The sequence below is a fragment of the Pecten maximus genome, chromosome 14 (genome assembly GCF_902652985.1).
Source record: "Pecten maximus chromosome 14, xPecMax1.1, whole genome shotgun sequence".
Lineage (NCBI taxonomy): Eukaryota > Metazoa > Mollusca > Bivalvia > Pectinida > Pectinidae > Pecten > Pecten maximus.
Window position 1 is genome coordinate 19551360 of NC_047028.1, and position 23236 is coordinate 19574595.

Genomic DNA, 23236 nt, shown 5'->3' on the forward strand with positions numbered 1-23236 from the left:
TATATCAAACATGATCGAAAGCTTGCCGCCAACAATGGTGGGTTAAGGGTATGTAATAATCACTAGCAGATTCACTTCGTTGTTTTTAATTCTCGAATTCGAGAATAACTATATCATTCCTACTACTGCTATTAGTTACACGTACATCGGTTTCATAAACACGCTTATTACTGTATAGTTGTTAAGTTAGAGGGGGCTAATGTTAACGTTCCAAGGCTGTCACAATCTGACCTAGTCTTGGGTATTAAATTTTGCACAACAACGCCTGATTAACATTCTGCAATATACATTCATACATTTATTGGTATATATATATATATTCTCTGGATGTGTTCGCGGGAATTAAATGAGGGCGAATATAACTAACTATACACTAATCGTCCACGCCAGCGGCAGCGGTAGTTTATCTAAATTTAAACATTGTTGTAAAAATGAACATTGTTATGAATTGGAAAATCCAGATGAAATCAGCACTATTAACCAATACATAAACAACACATTAATTCATGAGATTAACATATTTAATAACGTCACACACTTTTGGCTCTATTGACCATTTTATGGTTCCACTTCACGTGGCAATAAGTTATGAACACACACGAGAATTAACAGGTTAACAACAAATAAAACTGCTTTCAAATTGTTTTCTACACATGTTCTGTACAATTAAAGAGATTTTTTAAACCGACCATTGTTTTTTTTTTCAAAAACAAACCTCCATTCATACTGAAACAGTCAGATTGTCCTTCGTTGAGACACAATGAATATGATATAAAGCACCCATCGTCTTAAACTGAACAATTGAACATCTTTCCCACATAGAAGTCACAAACATATGTCATTCAATGGATGAACTATATGGGGAATACTTTAGATAACAGTTTAAAGTATAAACTGTCAGTAAACGTACAATATCAAAAACATGTACCACAATCAAATACTTCACAGTCTAATAGGTTGTACATTCAATTCTTACATACATATACCACAGACTTATATTACATCATCATCGTCAGCTGAAAGGCCATAGGACCTCAACAATTACATCATCTAAGTCCGTGCATATACTTAGCATAATTTTACGCTTAAATCTTCAATTGATACATTGTACAGGTATACATGCATTCCTAGCCTCCTTCAACTGCTATAAATGCATGATGTACATGCATATATTATTCATTATATGCAATGAGCTTAAACTTTCATGAGTATACAATCGGAGACATATATCACATATGACATGTGTTATATACATGTCTGATACAATGTATTTCAATTCATGCTTCAACTACACAATAAACATACAATGTATCTTCAACAAGCTTCAAAAAAGACATACAGTATATTTTAAATGAGCTTCGCTATAGACATACAATATATCTTCAATGAGCTTCACTATATAGACATACAATGTATCTTTAGTGAGTCTCACTATAAACATACAATGTATCTTTAATGAGCTTCAATGTAACTTCAATGAGCTTCACTTTAGACATACAATGTATCTTTATTGAGCTTCTCTAGACATATAATGTATCTTTATTGAGATTCTCTATAGACATACAATGTATCTTTATTGAGCTTCTCTATAGACATACAATGTATCTTTATTGAGATTCTCTATAGACATACAATGTATCTTTAATTAGCTTCTCTATAGACATACAATGTATCTTTATTGAGATTCTCTATAGACATACAATGTATCTTTAATGAACTTCACTGCTATATACACACAATGTATCTTTAATGAGCTTCACTAAAGATATACAATGTAACTTCAATGAGCTTCCCTTTAGACATACAATGTATCTTTATTGAACTTCACTATATACACACAATGTATCTTTAATGAGCTTCACTATAGACATACAATGTATCTTTATTGAGCTTCTCTATAGACATACCATGTATCTTTAATGAGCTTCACTATAGACATGCAATGTATCTTCAACAAGCTTCACATTTCATGAATTAACTATGACAAATACACTTTAAACATATCTGTATCATTCTGCTGGATATCTTATCTATTCCAGTATGACTTCCACATAAAATCACACAAAACTAATATTATATAATACATGCTTACAACATGAAAGTCAATCACCAGGAAATGATAAAATGCATATTCCGTTTTAACTTAGAACTCACTCTTTCTGACTATTATTTTAAAATTTAAAAACTAAATTGTGAAAAATATTAATAAAAAATAGATATCAATAAATGCATGAAATTTGAAACAATAAAATAAAACAACATAGTCAAAATGTCATAATTTAAAAACAAAGTCATACAATGGTTTTGTGTTAAATAAAGAAAAAGCTATTAATAACAAAAAGCATGATAAAGTCATATTCAAGTTATTAGAACTGACAAATTCTGTTCTCATTCTAACTAAATAAAATGTAGTAAGCTTGTACTTACTTGGATTGTGAGCGAAAACAAAGGACAGCATGGCAACTAATTCGATATTTTTCTTTAATACATTGGTAAAATATGTCGGGGTATATTTATTATGATATAAAACAAAAATTTACAGTGAGCAAAATGAATAAAATAAAGCTATTAGTAAAATATCTAGACTAAAAGAATAACTGAAAATATCACACGGGATTGGATATGTAATATCACCCAGCACCAGTGACGCATAGGACCTGTTTGTTTATGTGGACAAACCAGTTTGTCCGGTTTTATCTGTAATATTTCAGGTATATATCTTGACAGACTTGCAGATGTTGATGCAGGCCTTGAATTTTTTTTTCAAAGCTCGTCTGAAAACAGCAAAATATTACCAGGTCCCCCCTTATTTCATAAACAAACAACTCTGGTCAAACCGTTTGGACCGTGATAAATGAAAAGGACCCTTCAAATATATATTGACAGATTATCTTTTATCATCACCTGCATGATTAATACTACCATGTAAGTTAAATATTCATAAAACATCCTTCAGATTTGTACACCCACAGTGGAATGTTGGGATCACATGCCTGGCTGTACTCTCCCTATCTATCTAAAGTTATAATAGGAATTAATAAGCAACATTTGGAAAGACCAATTTATCACATTCTGAATATCGGAGTTCCTTTCAAATAAAAGACTTGATATAGCAACGGTAACCTGATAACCATCTCAGTAGTTAAAAACTTGAGTAGTAATACCCGACATACTTATCTATTTAAAAACTGTGCCATCAAAATCTTAACCAATAGTCATTTTGAGGGAATTAGAACAGTTAATTAATGAAATAGGTATACTTAATTATTTTATGGTTTTAACAACAGAACTCATTAAATGATGGTACTTGTGGATCTGTAAGCATTAAAATATGATAAAATCCACACTGACTCAAAATAAATAATCACACAAATGCAAAATTATAGTACCAATAGCTATTCACATATCCATATGCTTCTCTTGACAACTCGTCCATCTGAGGGAATTTGAGGGAGTTTGAGGGAAAGCTTTGTCCAGATTTACTTCATTGATATGGAATGGTTGATATGATACATAGAGTATTTATATAGAAGGAAGCAGGTAATAGAGCCAACACCATGCTTTTCGTAGGATGGATAGAGGGTCCTCCACTTCTCCACTGGATACCCAATGGTATGCAGGGTGATCGAGCAATAGGAGAAATACGATACGTGTGTCGATCACAACAGCAGTCGAAGTGGTAACTTTTTAGACTTTTATTACTTCGTCGACCGGTTTCGCCTTATGTCGGCTTCATCGGGACAAATTCTTACATATATTTTTACCCTATTGTACATTAAATGCGGCTCCGGTATGAGTCTAAAAATAGTATGTGATTATGACAACATTCTTCATGTTAGACTCATACAGGAGCCGCATTTAATGTACAATAGGGTAAAAATATTTGTAAGAATTTATCCTGATGAAGCCGACATAAGGCGAAACCGGTCGACAAAGTAATAAAAGTCTAAAATGTTACCACTTGGACTGCTGTTGTGATCGATACACGTATCATATAATGGTATTTAAATACATACACTATCTGTTTACTATCATGATCGTTTTTAATTACAAACAATATTTAAAACTTCTACCAAACATCACATGAAGCAGATGATAATTGCCTTTAACATAAAAAGTCTTATTCAAACTCTGATTTTGGTGTCCATACCAGAGGGAAAAGTAATTTTTGGAACCACACTAAAATTAAGCAATCTGCAAAAATATTAATTTAGAGAGCATTAAAATTGTCATCTCTCAACTGTTTAAGTAAAGAGTGCTTAAAATCTGGATGTTAAATTGGAAAAGCTAGGTAAAAGGAAGGTACCCAGAATGGTAATTTATGTTAAAAGTGATGCCTTTTCTTCTAAACACTTTTTTACTTATCGAATAATAGTCAAGGAGGTTTTGTTTTCAATTAATTTTGTATTTTATTAAAAAAAAATAAAAAAAAATAGAGAGACTGTTTGCATGTAAATCCACAACTGTTATCAGGAATGTGTTGTCCAATCATTATATAAACACGGATATGAATATGAAACAAAAATGTCTCAATGACAAAAAATCATGAAAGATGACATTGTAGTAATATAATAGGCAAAGTCTTTTAACTCGACAAGAGGAAGACCTACTGCAGATATCACTTTGTGAAATGTTTGTTATCACATTGTTATTGACACAAACATGGCCACTCTGGCTAAACATAATCAGCATAGATTACAATAATATTTGTGTAATTAAAACAAAGACAAAATCTATCAGTTTGGTCCATTTCAGTATGCCTGAAATGTTTTTGGTGCTTTAAGTGTTTCAGTATCTGAAGGCCCCACATGAAGCAGCTTTACGTATAAATGCCTTGACGACAGCTTCATCCAAATTACCAAAAGCCTCAGTTTGAGTTACTACCGTCATGTGGTTCAGGGCAAAACGGAAACAGAACTCTTCCAGCTCCTGTTTGCAAAAAAAAATATAACATGATCATGAAGATTTTAATAATGACCAACTGCTATAACATAACAAACTGCTAATCAGCAAGTTTATGTAGCTGTCAAAAGTATTCTGATGATTTTTTGGTTTTTTAGTCTTTTTTTTTTTTGCATTTATTGAAAAAATTCTCCAACTCAAATTGACATACTAAAAAGTAATTCTGAAGTTTTTGGTTTTGTTGATGCAATTAATGCTAGATAAAATTATCAATTCTAACATATTGATATTGTTGATACACTAAAGAGAAGTCGACTTTCCACTAGGTGACAACTAAATATAATAGATTCGCTTAAATAAAACTTTACTTGATCTGAATTGAATTCATGGTGTTGCAGAAATATGACATCACAAAATAAAAGAAGCATGAAGACAAAAGTTCATGTATCACTTGTCAATTTTAAAAATCAGTAAAAATCATCATAAAGTTATTACCTTTGCCTCAAATTTGATGGCAGCAGCGTACAACATGGCCACATTCTCCACGTTGATTCCCTTCTTTATAATTTTCTCACAGTGTTTCTTCAGTAAACATTCACAGTAGGAGTTCGAAAGGTCCAGCAAACCTTTGCATAGATCAATAATTCTTGCATTAGCAAAGCATTTATGCAAGTTGTTTAACAGTAATTTCATGTCATTTTTTTTTCAAATACAAAATGACAAGATAAAGGTTAGACAAGGTATGGGTGTAGAACCTAGTTGGAAGATTTGAATATCACATACAATTTGTAAAGTGATATTTTTCTGGAACCGTAAGCCACTACATATTTAGTGCATAACTAGAGACACTAGTCTCATTTACAAAATTATCCAATATGTAATATACATGTAATTTATAAAACTTTTTTTCTTCTTAGCACAGATGATATTGTGTAAAGGGTCTTACTATGAGAGGAAACAGGAAGGCCTGGAGAAAACTGACACAGCCAAGCAAAAATTAATAATTACATGTATACTATAATTTGCTTATTTTTAACGCTATCGAATATGATATTTTTCTTCGAGGCATCCCAAAATTTGATGAAACCAACCATTACCAGAATTTTTCATGTTTTGATTCAGTTGCCTGTCCAACACCAGACACCCATTTAACAATGTAAAAATATAATGTATACAGTGTATAATCTAAACTCTAATGTTAGATCCAGATAAAACCTACATTTGAGTCAGAGAATAGACACTTTCCTTACCTATTGCTTCCTCTGGCTTAAGGTCCACCACATCCGTGTAGAGGTATCTGAGGAAGGCCCGATACACTATGTAACTAAACTGGCTGATCTCTATGTTACTGTGGGAAACACAATTTGTATCTGATAAATCAGCTCTGTCATATGGATCAGAAAACAGAGATTATTTATTGCAGTAATATGCTGGGTAAATATGGATAACAGAATCTTTCAATTCCTTAGGGGTGAGAGAGGGGATTTTTTTTCCCTGGACAGGGATATCCGCAGTTTTACTTGGGTGAGATTTTCTTATCTCGCCCTAGGGAAAAGGCAAGCTACACGTGCTCTTTTCACGTTCTCAACAATTGTATTTCGCCACGTCAACAATACCATGACGTCACGGCAACAGTACAATGATGTCACGTCGACAATTCAATCAAGTCACATCAACATTTCCAAGCATTAATGTAATGTCAATATTAAACACATACATTGTAAGAGGGTAAACAGGGTAAGAGAAAAATAATTATTCACCCCCATGGAAGTGAGACAGGGAAATCTCAATCCTCGGGGTAAGATAATTAAGCTGCCAAACACTCGGCAAGCCTCGTGTTTGGCAACTTAAGAATCTTCCCCTCGGGTTGAGATTCCCCTGTATCACCCCCAAGGGGGTGAAAGATTCTATTAATCTCAACCTGAGGGGGAAGATTCTTAAGTTGCCAAAGAGGAGGCTTCCATAGGGATAAATGATTATTTTTCTCTTACCCTGTTTACCCTCTTATGTATCTAATATTGACGTTACATCAATGCAAGACAGTGTTGATATGACATGATTGAATTGTCGGTGTGATGTCATTGTATTGTTGCCATGACATCATACAATTGTTAAGAAAATGCAAAGAGCATGTGTAGCTTGTCTTATTGAAATTATAAACAAATCTATAATCTGAAGTCAGTGTTTTTAACATTTTAGCTATGATCCAAAACTCTCCTAGTGACTTGTTTTCAAGGTGGCAATCAGTTTGATTTAATGTGGAGTGGCTAAGTTAGAAGTTGACTTCAATGGTTGTTTCAAAACTTGATCTCAAAAATTTAAAAATTGCTTTACTAAGTATTTCGACTTTCAAGCAATTATACTTTTATATTTACTTTGCATTGATTTTATAAGTTCTCAACATTTATTTGATAATGTGATTGTATTACTCACTCTTTGTCATCCTCCTCCCAGCAAGACTGGAACATGGTTTTAAAATGTTCACACCTGTTTTGTAAGAAAAAAAACAGAATTAGATCATTTCAAATTGATATAACTAATTATAACACAGAAAAAAATGAGCATTACTTATACGTTTTTAAAAGTCCAACATTAAATTCATGTGAATGAAATTGGGAAAATTCAATACTCAGTAAGTCAATTATATTGTATCTGATCTAAAATAGGGAAAACACTTTTTTTCAGAATTGAATTAAATACAACTGCAGAAAACATATTTCTACATTTTGATATTTTTATATTTTATCACTTTTCCCCAGAAAGTGAAATATATAACATATATCTAATGAGAAAGAACAATAATAATACCAGTCACATTGTCAATAATTTGTATGAAAGTGAAATTAGTTACAGCACCATCAGATCAGAACCTAACAGCCCTGCGAGATGTACACATTGTCAAGTAGTGTAACACTGATATTAATTCATTTAAGAATTATACCTTATTTTCAGAATGGCTTTATGGACATGGATAGTTTTTCCTTCCACAATAAACTTCATGTCAGATGTAGACTGTGGACAAAATTATGATTCATTAAATATTGGTCTTACTATCAATACTCACAGTCCACTTTCATCAATGTATAATGATAGTACATACCAGGTATTTCAAATATCTCAGCTGAAAGAGGGAAATGAAAAAGCTGCTTGATTATTTTTGTTTTGTCTTTTTTTTACCTTAAATTTACTTAATCTAACATTCAGCTTTATGTATTCATCCTAATATTTACAGAGCAGTATTTCTTATCTTGAAAGATTATCACTCACCGGATCATCAAAGCTCTTAGAGACATTCTCTGAAATCTTGCTCCCTCTCATTTGATCTACAAGTTACCAATACACAAGGTGATAGATTGTATATATTTAAAATATCTAAAACTGAAAATCAAGATATAACATTATACAGTCAGAACATATTTTTGATCCCAGCATAAAGTAAAAAAAAAATATACCTGCATAAGCATGTTGAAGTAACCAAATTACTAAATATCATTACTGTTAAGTAATTGGAAAATGCCTTGTAGCCACAAGACTGTAACTGGAAGATTACATGTACATATCATTTAGCAATTAATTAATTTAAGAGAGAAATATTTATAATTTGGCAGATTACACTGGACTTTACATGACACATTCAAACAGTCCTTCTCAAATTTGTGTATAGATGATTATAATCTTAAATGAATTGTATTTATAAACTGAATTTTGTATCTAATGGAAGTATTTGTGGACTCAATTTCATTTGTAATTTTTTTTTTATGTAATAGGCCAAGGGGTGACATACGCAGTGGAGATTATCTTAGAGTAAACATATCTTATTGTCTTAAAACAAATGGATTGTTCACAAGTTATGTAACTGATATTTTCCCCATTACCTAGTTACTTACCCACGCAGTACATTCTCCAGGTGACAGGAGGCGACGCGAACGCTGCCAGAACATCATCAGTACAATGGAACTTTGTGCTAATGGCTGATGTGATGGACTGACCACGACACTGACCCCACATATACACGTTCCCATTCTCTGTCAGTGATGCTGAAACGTGGGCATAGTGGCTCGCTGCAACCTCCACCATCCTAACAGGGTAGATAACTCTGTATTATATACACTCCAAAATTATAACTCAATAATATGTGAACAGACGCTCTTACATTATAACCAGTATAGGATTATACCAATCTGAAGAAAATGTTTCAAAACCCATATCAATATAAATTTGCCTTTTAATTATACCCACCTTTCCCCATCAGTTTCCACCTTTGTCGGTGCCACCTGGTTGGCCTTGTTACCAGTACCCAGTTGTCCGTACGAGTTTGCTCCCCATGTGTACAGGGTACCTTCATCTGACAAAGCCAGCGTGTGGGCGTACCCACAAACCACCTTAAATAGTCAAGCAGTTAATTTCACTTTTGAACTAATTATCAATACTAGCTAGTGTTTTATAAATGTCAACATATTCATCATTATTATTGAAAAATAAGTAACAATATACATAATGCCTTATTAGATATTAAGTCTATCCTGATGTTCAATGTAGTTATTTTGAAAAGTCAGTTGTATCTTTTCAAATTGTAATTTCAACAACAATATCTTTATACATATTACTTAGCTTTTGATTTGAATAATTACATAGTCAAAATTGCAAACACTTAAAATGTCTCTTTACAGCAAATCTTGTACTGCAGCAGTTTATACATATTCTTGTGAAATCTATTTTATAAAACTAAAGCATTAGATCTTGACAGACTCTGGCTGTACACAGTGCAATAAACACAACAAACAAGAAAACTTTTTATTTACTTGTTTCCGGGGTTTATTGGCCCATCAACAGCCAGGGTCATTTTGAGAGGGGATCTCATTGTAGTAGTTGGTGACTACCTCACTGTAACATACAGTAGGCCCATCGCATGCCATATACAGCAATAAGAGTAAAGTGTCTTGCCAAAGGACACAACCACGACAGCAAAGACTGGTCCATTTCTCGCTCCCCAAGAAGCACAAAGGACTATGGATACAGACATTTGAACCATGCACCTCGACCCTTAACCTGAGGTTACGTAGCCAGCACATTTAACTGATTGATCTATCGCAGCCTCTCATAAAAACAACAAAGTCTTTTCCCTACAGTAAAGATATCCACTACAAGACATATCAGTTGAGCATTAACAAACCAGAAGTCTTCCTTCAATTTGCTGAACATGACAATATCTGTAACCCACCTGTGAGATGATGATGCCCTGCAGACCTTGTACCTTACAGGGATTCGGCTGGTTGACATTGTTGCCCAGTCCAAGTTGACCATTTCCATTGTACCCCCAACCAAACATCTGAAATTATCAAATAGGGTAATGATAACATCTATGTGTACAGTATGTATCCAGAAAATCACTGTGAATGTGCCTGCTGGCTAAATGTACTATGTGTAATTTTGATAACTACCTGGTATATACATAATTGCACAGACTAAATATAGTTTAATATATTTATTTTAATAAGCACTCCCACATTTCACAGATCTGTTTCCTGTATTATCCATCTAGAGTTTTTCTGTCAATGAATGGTGTCATGTTTGCTTTCAGTATTAGGTAACAAAAACAAAAGCTGTGCTGCCGATGAAGAAAAAATATTACATTAATGATTTATTGTACTTCAATAACATAACTATTTTAATTTGAAAAGTAATGGCAAACAAAACACTCCCCACTAGGAAGGTGAAACAGAAACGGACCAGTGAAAAAAACGAAATCGACAGGAATCTATTCTCTAGGTATGAACAGTTTTTCTGAATTAAAAATGGGGAAAATATCAATATTCTAGATTCTTCTTGGTTTGAGATTGGTTTCTTTATCTGAATCAAAGTAGGGAAATATTCTAGATTCCTCGGTCTACAGTTGATACGTTTCCATCTTAGAAATAGGGAAATATTCCAAGTTTTGCTTTTGGTTGGTATTTTTTATAGTTTCTTGTATACATCTCTCTGCTCATACACACGTACCATGACAACGTGGGATATATCTCAGACCTACCTCACCGCTATCCATCAGATCATACACACGTACCATGACAACGTGGGATATATCTCAGACCTACCTCACCACTATCCATCAGATCATACACACGTATCATTACAACATGGGATATATCTCAGACCTACCTCACCACTATCCATCAGATCATACACACGTATCATGACAACGTGGGATATATCTCAGACCTACCTCACCACTATCCATCAGATCATACACACGTATCATGACAACGTGGGATATATCTCAGACCTACCTCACCACTATCCATCAGATCATACACACGTATCATGACGTGGGATATATCTCGGACCTACCTCACCACTATCCATCAGATCATACACACGTACCATGACAACGTGGGATATATCTCAGACCTACCTCACCACTATCCATCAGATCATACACACGTATCATGACAACGTGGGATATATCTCAGACCTACCTCACCACTATCCATCAGATCATACACACGTACCATGACAACGTGGGATATATCTCAGACCTACCTCACCACTATCATGACAACGTGGGATATATCTCAGACCTACCTCACCACTATCCATCAGATCATACACACGTATCATGACAACGTGGGATATATCTCAGACCTACCTCACCACTATCCATCAGATCATACACACGTACCATGACAACGTGGGATATATCTCAGACCTACCTCACCACTATCCATCAGATCATACACACGTATCATGACAACGTGGGATACATCTCAGACCTACCTCACCACTATCCATCAGATCATACACACGTACCATGACAACGTCGGATATATCTCGGACCTACCTCACCACTATCCATCAGATCATACACACGTATCATGACAACGTGGGATAGATATCTCAGACCTACCTCACCACTATCCATCAGAGCCATAGTCGATGTCTGACCACAGGCAATGGACGTCACAATCTTTGTTCCTGTCCATGAATACACAATTATGGAATTAATCTTATAAAAAAGGAAACAACTAACAATGTTATTGTTTTCAACAGTAAATGCTTGGTACTGTGAATATAGACCATACAAGAAATATATATCAACAAAATGGATTGTCTGGTACAGATCTTGATAATATACAAATGTGAGGATAAAACCAATGGCATTTGTATGTACTTGGGTGGATCCAAGTGTTCTGGCCCTTCTACTGGATACTAGGAGGTATGCAGGGCGAATGAGCAATTACCTTAATAATATAATTGTATATTTGTAATACACTTAATATCACAAAAATTGTTTATCACAACAACTAAAATCATGAATGCTAACATATTCATTGTCCTGTTTAGATGACAAAACTCTGTCTTGTTTTACAACATCCATAACGTACATCTTTTTCTGTAGCTCTAAAAGAACTTGCCCTATTAGTAGTACTGACCTATGACAGCCATAACCTTCCTAGGTGTTGGCTGGTTAGTCGTAGTACCAGACCCTACTTGTCCACAGTTGTTCTGGCCCCATGCGTAAATCTGAAAATATGAAGTTATCACAGGTTAAGGTTTCCTAAAAAGAATAACTGTAAAATAATTATGTGTCATCTTTTTAAAACTTATTAAGCCTACAAGACATCAATGTGAACCTGTACTTTATTTCTCATGAATACACTTTTCATACCAAGGTAGAAGTATTATTTCTTCCCATACCTGTGGGAGAGCAAAATAATTTATTTTTCATGGATTACCTCCCCTTCCTGAATGATGACAACAGAGTACCTGTACTTCTCATAAATAGTTACCTATTTGTCTCATCTGAGGATAGCAAAACTTCTTTTTTATATATATATTAAATCCCCTTCCAGTATGAACATAGAAATTATTTACCACGAATATACGTTGATAAGGATACAATTAGATAGAGAGAAGTAAAGTTATCTCCCCTTCCTGTGTGAGAACAACATGCACAGTTTTAGTTTACTTTTGATGAATATTGTAAAAAGTATAAATGTGTATTCATACCTTCGGTAGCCTGTCAAGACAACATAATTTACTTTTCCTGAATTAATTTTATTCCTCTGTAAAAGCTTCATATTTTATTTTCCATGAAAATCTATTGTCCCCTGCTCTCCAAGAATGTAAAATTCAGAATAACACATTGTAAGATAGCAAGTGACAACAGATGGTTTTTTTTTCTTTTTCCTTTTTATGAATACATTTAGATTATGATTCTCATCACTGAAGTCTAATTACCTCCCCTTCCTGTGTGAGGGCAACAGAATGGTGACTGCCACAAGCGACCTTGGTGACCTTCTTTCCCTGGAGGTTGGTACTGACAAGGAAGGGAATTAATCCTTGCATAGATCCTCCATTCCCCAACTGACAGTAACCATTGTGACCCCAGCTGTAGACTTCACCAGCTGTGATGGAAGGGAGATAATTCATAAATATCAAACATTGATAAATATTAATGTACATAGGAAATGGTTTTGATGGGTCACAAACTACATCATAATCTCTCCCAGGGTTCTTTATGCAAGCTTATTTGTAATGGAGGGGACTACCATGCACAGAGACTTATTACATTAATTAGATGCTTGACCTAAAAATTAAAACAGTATTCTACAAAAAAAGTTTTGACTAAAATTTTCCATAAAACATTAATGATTGATACATCAATATCTCCCATCACAAGAAAATTTTAGATATATCAATTTTGTTGAATTTAACATTTTCTAGCTCTTACCAGCAGTAACGGCCAAAACATGGGGTCCACTTCCAAATGCTATATCAATCACTTTCTTCTTACACAAAACTTCTATCTTCTTTGGCTCAAAACTGCTACCAGCATCACCTAATAAAAATACCACCAGATACATCATATAATTCTGAATCATCTTACTTACTGTTCCAGATAATTACTATGTGATTACTGATATCTTGCAATTGGCTGATTTACCAAGTGCTGCTAAAAAAAAAGACTTTTTTTTTCATTGTTCACTTTAAATTTGTAAATTGAAATTATGAATCTTTTTGTATAAAAAAAGTTCTGATTAATTTTAACTGTTTATTGATGATAAATTGTGGATGGCCAGAAGATACATGTACCAAAGAAGTCAACAGTACATATTTTGCTTTATAAGGCCAAAATAAAAATATAGTTGGTTTAATGTAACCCACCCTGACCCAGAAAAAACTTGCAGACTCAAAAAATTTTATTGTGAAAAATGAAACATTGTTTTTTAACGATTTGACCATTCCGGATATTTATGTCCGGAAGTTCCTGTGCAGATTTGAGACTACATCTCCCAAACCAAAATAAATAAGGTTAGTGTGTGTTTCTGTTTCTCACAAAATAAATACTGATTCCTATATTCTGATTTGTTTTCGTATTAATGGTTGAAAATATCTATTCAGAACTGAATAAAAAAAAAATTCAGCCCTACCTACCTACCCCTCGTCAGGTTACAGCAAAGATATTTTTAAGGGCTGCCCAATATATACACTTCACATTTGTGGAATGAAGCTCTATGAATTACCCTCATAAATTAATATAACAGTTTTCGTTAGATTTAATCTGTGAAAATCTAAGATGTTTTATTTTGTTTTAATGAAGTCAAAATAAGCATCAAAACATGCGTGTGATTATTGTTAATGTATATATAATTATCAAGCAGTTTACCAAGTCCTAGACAGGCACTACAGTTAGATCCAAGGGCAAACACCTCGTCATCGTCATTGATATAAATAGCTTCATTGCCAGAGCTTCCGAACACACAGATCTTTTTCACTTTCAGCAGTTCAGCTGTGTCCAGGATGCTGAAAATTGGCCATTTGCTTGCATCCATTACAGCTAGTTTCTGATTGTACAATCACATGTTAAGCTGGGTTCCATATATCTTTGATCCTAAAAATGCAAAATTGAAGAGAAAAACGAAAAATAGGTTTGTGTTATCATGGCACAATACTGATACAGAATATATATTATTAATCTATGGTTATGATAATCATGCTTTCAATCAATCAGACATTTTCTGACTGTAAAAATATTTTTACTTCTACCAAATATACATCTATTTTGTTTCTATAATTAAACACACTAATCATTTTTTAAACATCTGCAGCATCATTGATGGTTTGTTGCATTTGGTCTTGTTAAAACCCTGTTTCCTTAAATAATGGTCGAGGACACAGCAGCACTCCATAAGAGAACAAAATGAACAAGTCTAACATTTGTTACATGTATTAGCCTATTATGTATAGTTATTTATAGTGATTATGTAAAGGTTTGGAAATGGCCGGATGACAAATCAAACTATTATCAGACATCTGCCCAAGGAGGAAACGTCATGTGATGTTTGCATAGAGAGCAATGGTCTTAAACTTTTGGCGTTTGTATACAGTATTTATATACGAAATCAGTTAACATGTAAATAAAATCTGTTTAAAACTGTTGCCATTTTGCCAAAGGAATGCATGCAGACATAGAAACTTTGAGAGCATGACAGATAACGAGATCAGAGTTAAGAGATTGTCGTTACCTACATTCTTTGCCCTTAGACGGCACATTAGAGTTGATGAAATGTTTAATTACCCTCTTAAATAATTCCGCTATTCATGAGATACTCAGAGACAGTTATGTCATTTTATTCATCACCAATCATATAACATTTGTGTAATATAGCTATCGTCATAATTTTTATTTCATTCCTATCTGGATTACTAATGTGCATGTTTACGTTTGTTATATTTGGCATCCATTTTGGTTTCTTGTGCTACAATTATATCTACATTGTACTCATAGCAATTACAATGATAACCCTCAGTTATATCAATGGCCTTATCGGCAACATACAATTATTATAGCTTGTTACAGTGGTTATGAACTGGTATCCATATATACAGACCACAGTAAGATTAGATATTTATACCTGGACTGAATATTGATACAACCCTGATCAATGTAAATATCTAAGTCTACCCAAATCACTTACATGTATATATGTATACTAATACTTCTGATTTTAACTTTACACTAAATCTCTTCTCTTTTGTTTTTACTCTGTAGGAAGGATCCTTCAGAGGTTCTCCTGAGAGAGGAGGAAGTTCACTACAAGACAAGACATGGCTACTTACCATCTCCGTTCTCTAAAGACTACACCGGAAGTTTACATCGATCAGCTGCCGTGAGTTTCCTTTCTTCGTGAAGCGTATTTTGATTGGTCGATGTTTAAAGATCCACCAATGAAACACGTCGTTACATTTTCTTTAAGGCAGTAGTATAAACATGGCAGCCTTCGATGCTCGTGGTGAAAAACGAAAAAACGAGAGCTGCAATGCGGGACCTAGTTCAAACAAGAAGCCGACCTTTGCCTGGAACAAAGGTCTACTTGCTTCTATGGATGACCCAGAACTGCAGGAATATGTAGATGAAAGAGTTGTGATAATTAAAGACAAATACCCAAAGGTAAAACAGTCTCATTAAGAATGCTGAAGTCAGCATATAAGCTTACAAGTAGGTATCAATACATTCCGCTTAATGTCATCTTACTTATGACTCATTTCGGTTAATATAATTATTTCTTAAATGACACGGTTTTCCTGTATCGTAACAAAAGTAGCGTCATTGTCTGATATTAGTGTATGTAATCGAATGTTTGTCTATCGAAAATTGAAAGTTTATTTGTATGTTAATTTGATCAACATCTGACAGTGTAGCTGCGATAACGTAGCTCTGGACGACGGACGGACAATTTCTGACAGATGGTCGTCGTCAGAGAACAGTGTAGGCAGGGTATGCATATTCGTTCTACTTACACTGTAAGATGTTAATCAAATTAACATACAAATAAACTTTCATACAGTATAGCCAACATGATTTTTACAGCTTTTCAGAAAAGCAACTATATTACATGAAAAAGTTGATTCTTTGATATCAATCTATTCTGATCAAACAACACAGCATATAAACTGTATGTATAAGGTCTAGGATTTAGATACTCTTAAGCACCAAGTTAAAATCAAAATGTACATTTTTACTAATTTTCTGAGATTTCTTTAAGATACATGTACCTGTAAGCTTTTGTTTTTACCTTAGGCAAGGCACCATTTTCTTGTTTTGCCAAAAGAAAACATCCCCAACCTGAAAAGCTTGAAGCCTGAGCATATAAAGCTTTTAGAGTATCTCCATAAAAAGGGGGAAGAAGTCATCCACAGGTAAATATAGCAATGTTGTCCGTGTGATAATATTTAATATTCTACCTTCTTGTTACTTAATTCATTCTGACTGATCTAATGATCATGAGACAATAGACAAAAATACCTCTTTTGATTAGTGATCATGAGAGCCACATGTACTTGTGGACATGATTATAATGTTTTTAATTAAAATGTTACGTTATAGACAAGTAAATTATTGTTTGTCACCTGTGGTGAGAGATTCATAATTCATGCTTCATTTTTAGCTCACCTGCCCGAAGGGCAAGTGAGCTTATGCCGTGGCGCGGCGTCCGTCGTCCGTCCGGCCGTCCGTCCGGCGTCAACTTTCCATTCAAGCAACTTCTTCTCAATAACCAAAAGGCCTAGAGACCTAATATTGGGCCTGTAGCATGCTGGGGTGAAGGGCTACCAAGTTTGTTCAAATGAATGACCTTGACCTTCATTCAAGGTCACAGGAGTCAAAAAGGCTAAAATCTTCAAACGACTTCTTCTCAACAACCAACAGTCCCAGGGAGTTGATATTGGGTCTGTAGCATGCTGGGGTAAAGGGCTACCAAGTTTGTTCAAATGAATGACCTTGACTTTCATTCAAGGTCACAGGAGTCAAAAAGGCTAAAAAAAAATTAGACGACTTCTTCTAAATAGCCAAAAGACCCAGGGACTTGATATTGGGTCTGTAGCATGCTGGGGTGAAGGGCTACCAAGTTTGTTCATATGAATGACCTTGACCTTCATTCAAGGTCACAGGAGTCAAAAAGGCTAAAATCTTTAAACGACTTCTTCTCAATAACCAAGAGTCCCAGGGACTTGATATTGGGTCTGTAGCATGCTGGGGTAAAGGGCTACCAAGTTTGTTCAAATGAATGACCTTGACTTTCATTCAAGGTCACAGGAGTCAAAAAGGCTAAAATCTTTAAACGACTTCTTCTCAATAACCAAGAGTCCCAGGGACTTGATATTGGGTCTGTAGCATGCTCGGGTGAAGGGCTACCAAGTTTGTTCAAATGAATGACCTTGACTTTCATTCAAGGTCACAGGGGTCAAAAAGGCTAAAATCTTTAAACGACTTCTTCTCAATAACCAAGAGTCCCAGGGAGTTGATATTGGGTCTGTAGCATGCTGGGGTGAAGGGCTACCAAGTTTGTTCAAATGAATGACCTTGACCGTCATTCAAGGTCACAGGAGTCAAAAAGGCTAAAATCTTTAAACGACTTCTTCTCAATAACCAAGAGTCCCAGAGGCCTAATATTTGGCCTGTAGCATGCTGGGGTGATGGGCTCCCAAGTTTGTTCAAACGAATGACCTTGACTTTCATTCAAGGTCACAGGAGTCAAAAAGGCTAAAATCTTTAAACGACTTCTTCTCAATAACCAAGAGTCCCAGAGACCTAATATTTGGCCTGTAGCATGCTGGGGTGAAGGGCTACCAAGTTTGTTCAAATGAATGACCTTGACCTTCATTCAAGGTCACAGGGGTCAAAAAGGCTAAAATCTTCAAACGACTTCTTCTCAATAACCAACAGTCCCAGGGAGTTGATATTGGGTCTGTAGCATGCTGGGATGAAGGGCTACCTAGTTTGTTCAAATGAATGGCCTTGACCTTCATTCAAGGTCACAGGGGCCAAAAAGGCTAAAATCTTTAAACGACTTCTTCTCGATAACCAACAGTCCCAGAGACCTAATATTTAGCCTGTAGCATGCTGGGGTAAAGAGCTACCAAGTTTGTTCAAATGAATGACCTTGACTTTCATTCAAGGTCACAGGAGTCAAAAAGGCTAAAATCTTTAAACGACTTCTTCTCAATAACCAAGAGTCCCAGAGACCTAATATTTGGCCTGTAGCATGCTGGGGTGAAGGGCTACCAAGTTTGTTCAAATGAATGACCTTGACTTTCATTCAAGGTCACAGGAGTCAAAAAGGCTAAAATCTTTAAACGACTTCTTCTCAATAACCAAGAGTCCCAGAGAGTTGATATTGGGTCTGTAGCATGCTGGGGTAAAGGGCTACCAAGTTTGTTCAAATGAATGACCTTGACCTTCATTCAAGGTCACAGGGGTCAAAAAGGCTAAAATCTTTAAACAACTTCTTCTCAATAACCAAGAGTCCCAGGGAGTTGATATTGGGTCTGTAGCATGCTGTGGTGAAGGGCTACCAAGTTTGTTCAAATGAATGACCTTGACCTTCATTCAAGGTCACGTCGATCAAGTATGCTTAAATCTTTAAATGACTTTTAGTGAAAAGCCAAAGTGCAGAGAGACATTATATTGGTCCTGTAGCATGCTTTCAAATAACTGCAGGATCCATATATGAAAAGATCACTGCATTGCAGGTGAGCGATTTGGGCCCATTGGGCCCTTGTTTTTTTTTTTGCAACAGGTCCATCCACATTTACATAATGCATTAGCTGAAAGTCTGACTGAATTTGTGTATATTTTAATGTTTCAGAACTGATGAAACCCTGAAGTTTCGACTTGGTTACCATGCCATTCCTAGTATGAGGTTAGATATTAGATTCAACTCTCTTTAATTGTTATTGAACAACAGATTATTTTTCTTATTCTATAAGTAGCTATAGTTCGTTTGTAATGTATACTAGCTTTTTTTTTTTTTCTTTATTTTTTTAAATAATTCTTTTATTCAATTTTCCTTTTAATAGACAAAATATAACAATAAAATACATACAAGACAATATCTGCACATACAAAATTAAGGAATACACATTTCAATCGACATATTTGAACTGCTATGCATAATACATGTACATATGTGTATTTAGATTTTAAATGATAATTGTCGTTCTGATGGGGTTGATATAGCAAGCCACAGATTTCAATATATATGTAATGTATACTAGTTATTCTTTAAATAGTTTTTAATGGATATCCATTATCTAATTTAATAGAATTGTGTGTTTTGATCTGTAGAGATCTTTGTAATGTTTGTGATTTCAGCCATCTACACCTCCATGTCATTAGCCAAGACTTTGACAGTCCATGTTTGAAGAATAAAAAGCATTGGAATTCTTTTACTACTGAATATTTCTATGATTCTAAAGGTAAAACTTGTTTTTCTTTTTGTCACAAGTAAACACTCTTTAAAAAACTTTTTACATGTACATTAGTCACATAATAGAGAAATATGTAGTATATGAAGATTTTTGTTAAAAGGAATGGAAATAATTTGCATTACTATTTAGGCAATATTAGAATCTCATACCTGTCAACTGAATGTTCATAGACTGATACATAATTAGTCAGTAAACATACAGTGTATAGAAATTACACTCAAGGATGTAAAATTTGGATCGGAACCAAGGCTTGTACTGTCAAATACCTGATTGTGACTTGTATTGTCAAATATCTGACAGTGACGTGTACTGTCAAATAAATGATAGTGCTTTGTACTGTCAAATACCTTATCATGACTTGTACTGTCAAATACCTGATAGTGACTCTTACTTTTCTATATTTTATTATGACTTTTCTTGTCAAATAATAGTGATTTGTACTGTCAACTATATTTGATAGTGTTTTGTAGTGTCAAATATCTTATAGTGACTTTTACTCAAATATCCGATAGTGACTTTAAATGTCAATCAAATTTCCGACAGTGACTTGTATATTCAATTATCTGATAGTTAATTGTACTGTCAAATTCATGTAGTTAATTGTACTGTCAAATACATGAATGACAAATGGGGAAAATTAATATGAATTAAATATTTTAATATTTCAGACATAATAAAGATGTTGAAAAATGAGGGGAAGGTTCAGCTGGACAGCACGAAATTCCAAGATGTGCTCAAACGAAATCTCAGGTTAGCTTATCAATAATCCTTTCAACATTATTTATTTTGTCAAATTGCAAAAATAATATGTGTAATTAGTCATTTGCATTACACTCCATTAGTGCAAAGGTAATTAGTAAGATGCAAAATCAACTTTATTTAATTTGAAAGAAACAAAATATTCAACTCCTGGGCTGTATTCACGAAATCATTCTCACGCTCAATCATGAAATCTGTGCTCAACCGAGCTTCTTTTATAAACTCAATTAAATCATAAAATAGCGTGCACATTGAAAATAATATCTCACTTGAAGTCCTTCCGAAATTCCTTAAAATCATTGAAACATTTTTATTAATTCAGTCAATATATTTCTATTTAGCCCCATTTGAGCATGAATATGGTGTCATGAATATGGGCACTGGTGTCAGATTACGTACAATATAATACTCTCTTTAATTAACTTCCTGCCCCTCACAGCCCATATCAACCTGCCCCTCACAGCTCATATCAACCTGCCCCTCACAGCTCATATCTACCTGCCCCTTACAGCCAGTATCAACCTGCCCCTTACAGCCCATATCAACCTGCCCTCACAGCCTGTATCAACCTGCCCCTCACAGCCCGTATCAACCTGCCCATATCAACCTGCCCCTTACAGCCCATATAAACCTGTCCCTTACAGCCCATATCAACCTGCCCCTTACAGCCCATATCAACCTGTCCCTTACAGCCCGTATCAACCTGTCCCTTACAGCCCATATCAACTTGCCCCTTACAGCCTGTAACAACATGCCCCTTATAGCCTGTATCAACCTACCCCTTACAGCCCATATCAACCTGGCCCTTACAGCCCATATCAACCTGCTCCTTACAGCCCATATCAACCTGTCCCTTATAGCCCGTATCAACCTGTCCCTTACAGCCTGTATCAACCTGGCCCTTATAGCCCATATCAACCTGGCCCTTACAGCCCATATCAACCTGTCCCTTACAGCCCATATCAACTTGCCCCTTACAGCCTGTAACAACATGCCCCTTATAGCCTGTATCAACCTTCCCCTTACAGCCTGTATCAACCTGCCCCTTACAGCCTGTATTAACCTGCCCCTTACAGCCCGTATCAACCTACCCTTATAGCCTGTATCAACCTGCCCCTTACAGCCTGTATCAACCTTCCCTTTACAGCCTGTATCAACCTGTCCCTGTATTAACCTGCCCCTTACAGCCCGTATCAACCTGCCTGTTACAGCCCGTATCAACCTGCCCCTTACAGCCTGTATCAACCTGTCCCTTACAGCCCGTATCAACCTGTCCCTTACAGCCTGTATCAACCTGCCCCTTGCAGCCCATATCAACCTGCCCCTTATAGCCTGTATCAACCATCTATATTTGATTATGGACTTGTATTTCTCAAACCATACAGAATCTGATAATGACTGGTATTAGGATATAAGTAGGTGTCTAATATGTACATCGAGGAAAGCTATATTTCAGTGTGATTCTAACATTCTGATATTTATGTGAATCCATCACAGTGATCTATTTGTGAAGTAGTCATGTGAAACCATAAGAGTAATATACTCAACATGTGAATCCTTCGTTATAATTTAGTCCAAATATTAATCCATTGTGGCCTAGTTGTATGAAGGCATCATTATGAGGTAATGTTAAACCATCATTGTGAAACAGTTATGTGAATCCACCAGTTATGTGAATCCACCTTGCATAAGTATGTGAATCAATCATTGCAATATAATTAGTTGTATAAGGAATTCTAAATCATTGTGATAATGTGAAACCAGGTATTTGAGATAACAGCTATATGTTTTTGTTTTATAGGTGCCATGTGTGTAGAAAAGAATTATCTACAATGCCAGCCTTAAAGACACATATTAAGGTTCACAGCTATAAAGTAACGTGACAACAGTGGGAATGACAACAGTGGGAATCGTCATGTAACTGTCTCTTATATCTCCTAGTGTGCCAGCAAAATTAATGCAAGTCATGTACTACCTTGTAGCTTTGTGCCTTTTCATGTATCGAGCAAAATGACCAATGATGATGCTGGAAGTTTGATAAAACTGAAATCTTCAACTCGACTGTAATCTTAAATTTCCTGGATGCAGTAGTACTGTTGAAGATATTTCAATTCTCTGCCAACTTCACATGTAATTCACCCACAATATTCACTATGAAATCATTTAAAATGTGCCAGAGTAGCAAGATTGTGACATCCAGCCGTCCAACTATTGTAAGATACAACATCAGCCATCCTGCTACCTATTGTGACATCAAACCATCATGCTGTGTTCAAAATGATTTCCAGATTTTGCTTTTAGAATTACA

At 35.0% G+C, this 23236-nt stretch overlaps 2 protein-coding genes across 2 annotated transcripts; one reads left to right on the top strand and one right to left on the bottom strand.

The window, feature by feature from the left end:
* Positions 1-503: 503 nt before the first annotated feature.
* LOC117342124 (RCC1 and BTB domain-containing protein 1-like) lies at positions 504-16094 on the bottom strand. The gene is made up of 15 exons (XM_033904133.1): positions 16021-16094; positions 14567-14791; positions 13631-13738; positions 13138-13304; positions 12330-12420; positions 11804-11871; positions 10124-10231; positions 9142-9284; positions 8790-8980; positions 8170-8225; positions 7844-7914; positions 7336-7389; positions 6153-6250; positions 5398-5528; positions 504-4929 (listed from the first exon to the last, which is right to left on the bottom strand). The coding sequence occupies exons 2-15, from the start codon at positions 14730-14732 to the stop codon at positions 4789-4791; spliced, it is 1593 nt and encodes a 530-aa protein (XP_033760024.1). The 5' UTR covers positions 14733-14791; positions 16021-16094; the 3' UTR covers positions 504-4788.
* Positions 16095-16111: 17 nt separating this feature from the next.
* LOC117342125 (aprataxin-like) lies at positions 16112-23236 on the top strand. The gene is made up of 6 exons (XM_033904134.1): positions 16112-16351; positions 16982-17100; positions 19548-19601; positions 20054-20157; positions 20838-20919; positions 22730-23236. Exons 1-6 carry the CDS (start codon positions 16172-16174, stop codon positions 22809-22811), a joined length of 621 nt encoding a protein of 206 aa, XP_033760025.1. The 5' UTR covers positions 16112-16171; the 3' UTR covers positions 22812-23236.

What these genes read in the sequence shown, in the direction of transcription:
- LOC117342124 (XM_033904133.1), bottom strand. Translation starts at nt 14,732, where the DNA reads ATGGATGCAAGCAAATGGCCAATTTTCAGCATCCTGGACACAGCTGAA. An exon ending in TAGTGCCTGTCTAGGACTTG is followed by an intron (nt 13,739 to 14,566) that starts GTAAACTGCTTG and finishes TATTTTTATTAG; the next exon opens with GTGATGCTGGTAGCAGTTTT. An exon ending in GTGGAAACTGATGGGGAAAG is followed by an intron (nt 8,981 to 9,141) that starts GTGGGTATAATT and finishes CTACCCTGTTAG; the next exon opens with GATGGTGGAGGTTGCAGCGA.
- LOC117342125 (XM_033904134.1), top strand. Translation starts at nt 16,172, where the DNA reads ATGGCAGCCTTCGATGCTCGTGGTGAAAAACGAAAAAACGAGAGCTGC. An exon ending in TTAAAGACAAATACCCAAAG is followed by an intron (nt 16,352 to 16,981) that starts GTAAAACAGTCT and finishes TTTTTACCTTAG; the next exon opens with GCAAGGCACCATTTTCTTGT. An exon ending in CATGCCATTCCTAGTATGAG is followed by an intron (nt 19,602 to 20,053) that starts GTTAGATATTAG and finishes TTGTGATTTCAG; the next exon opens with CCATCTACACCTCCATGTCA.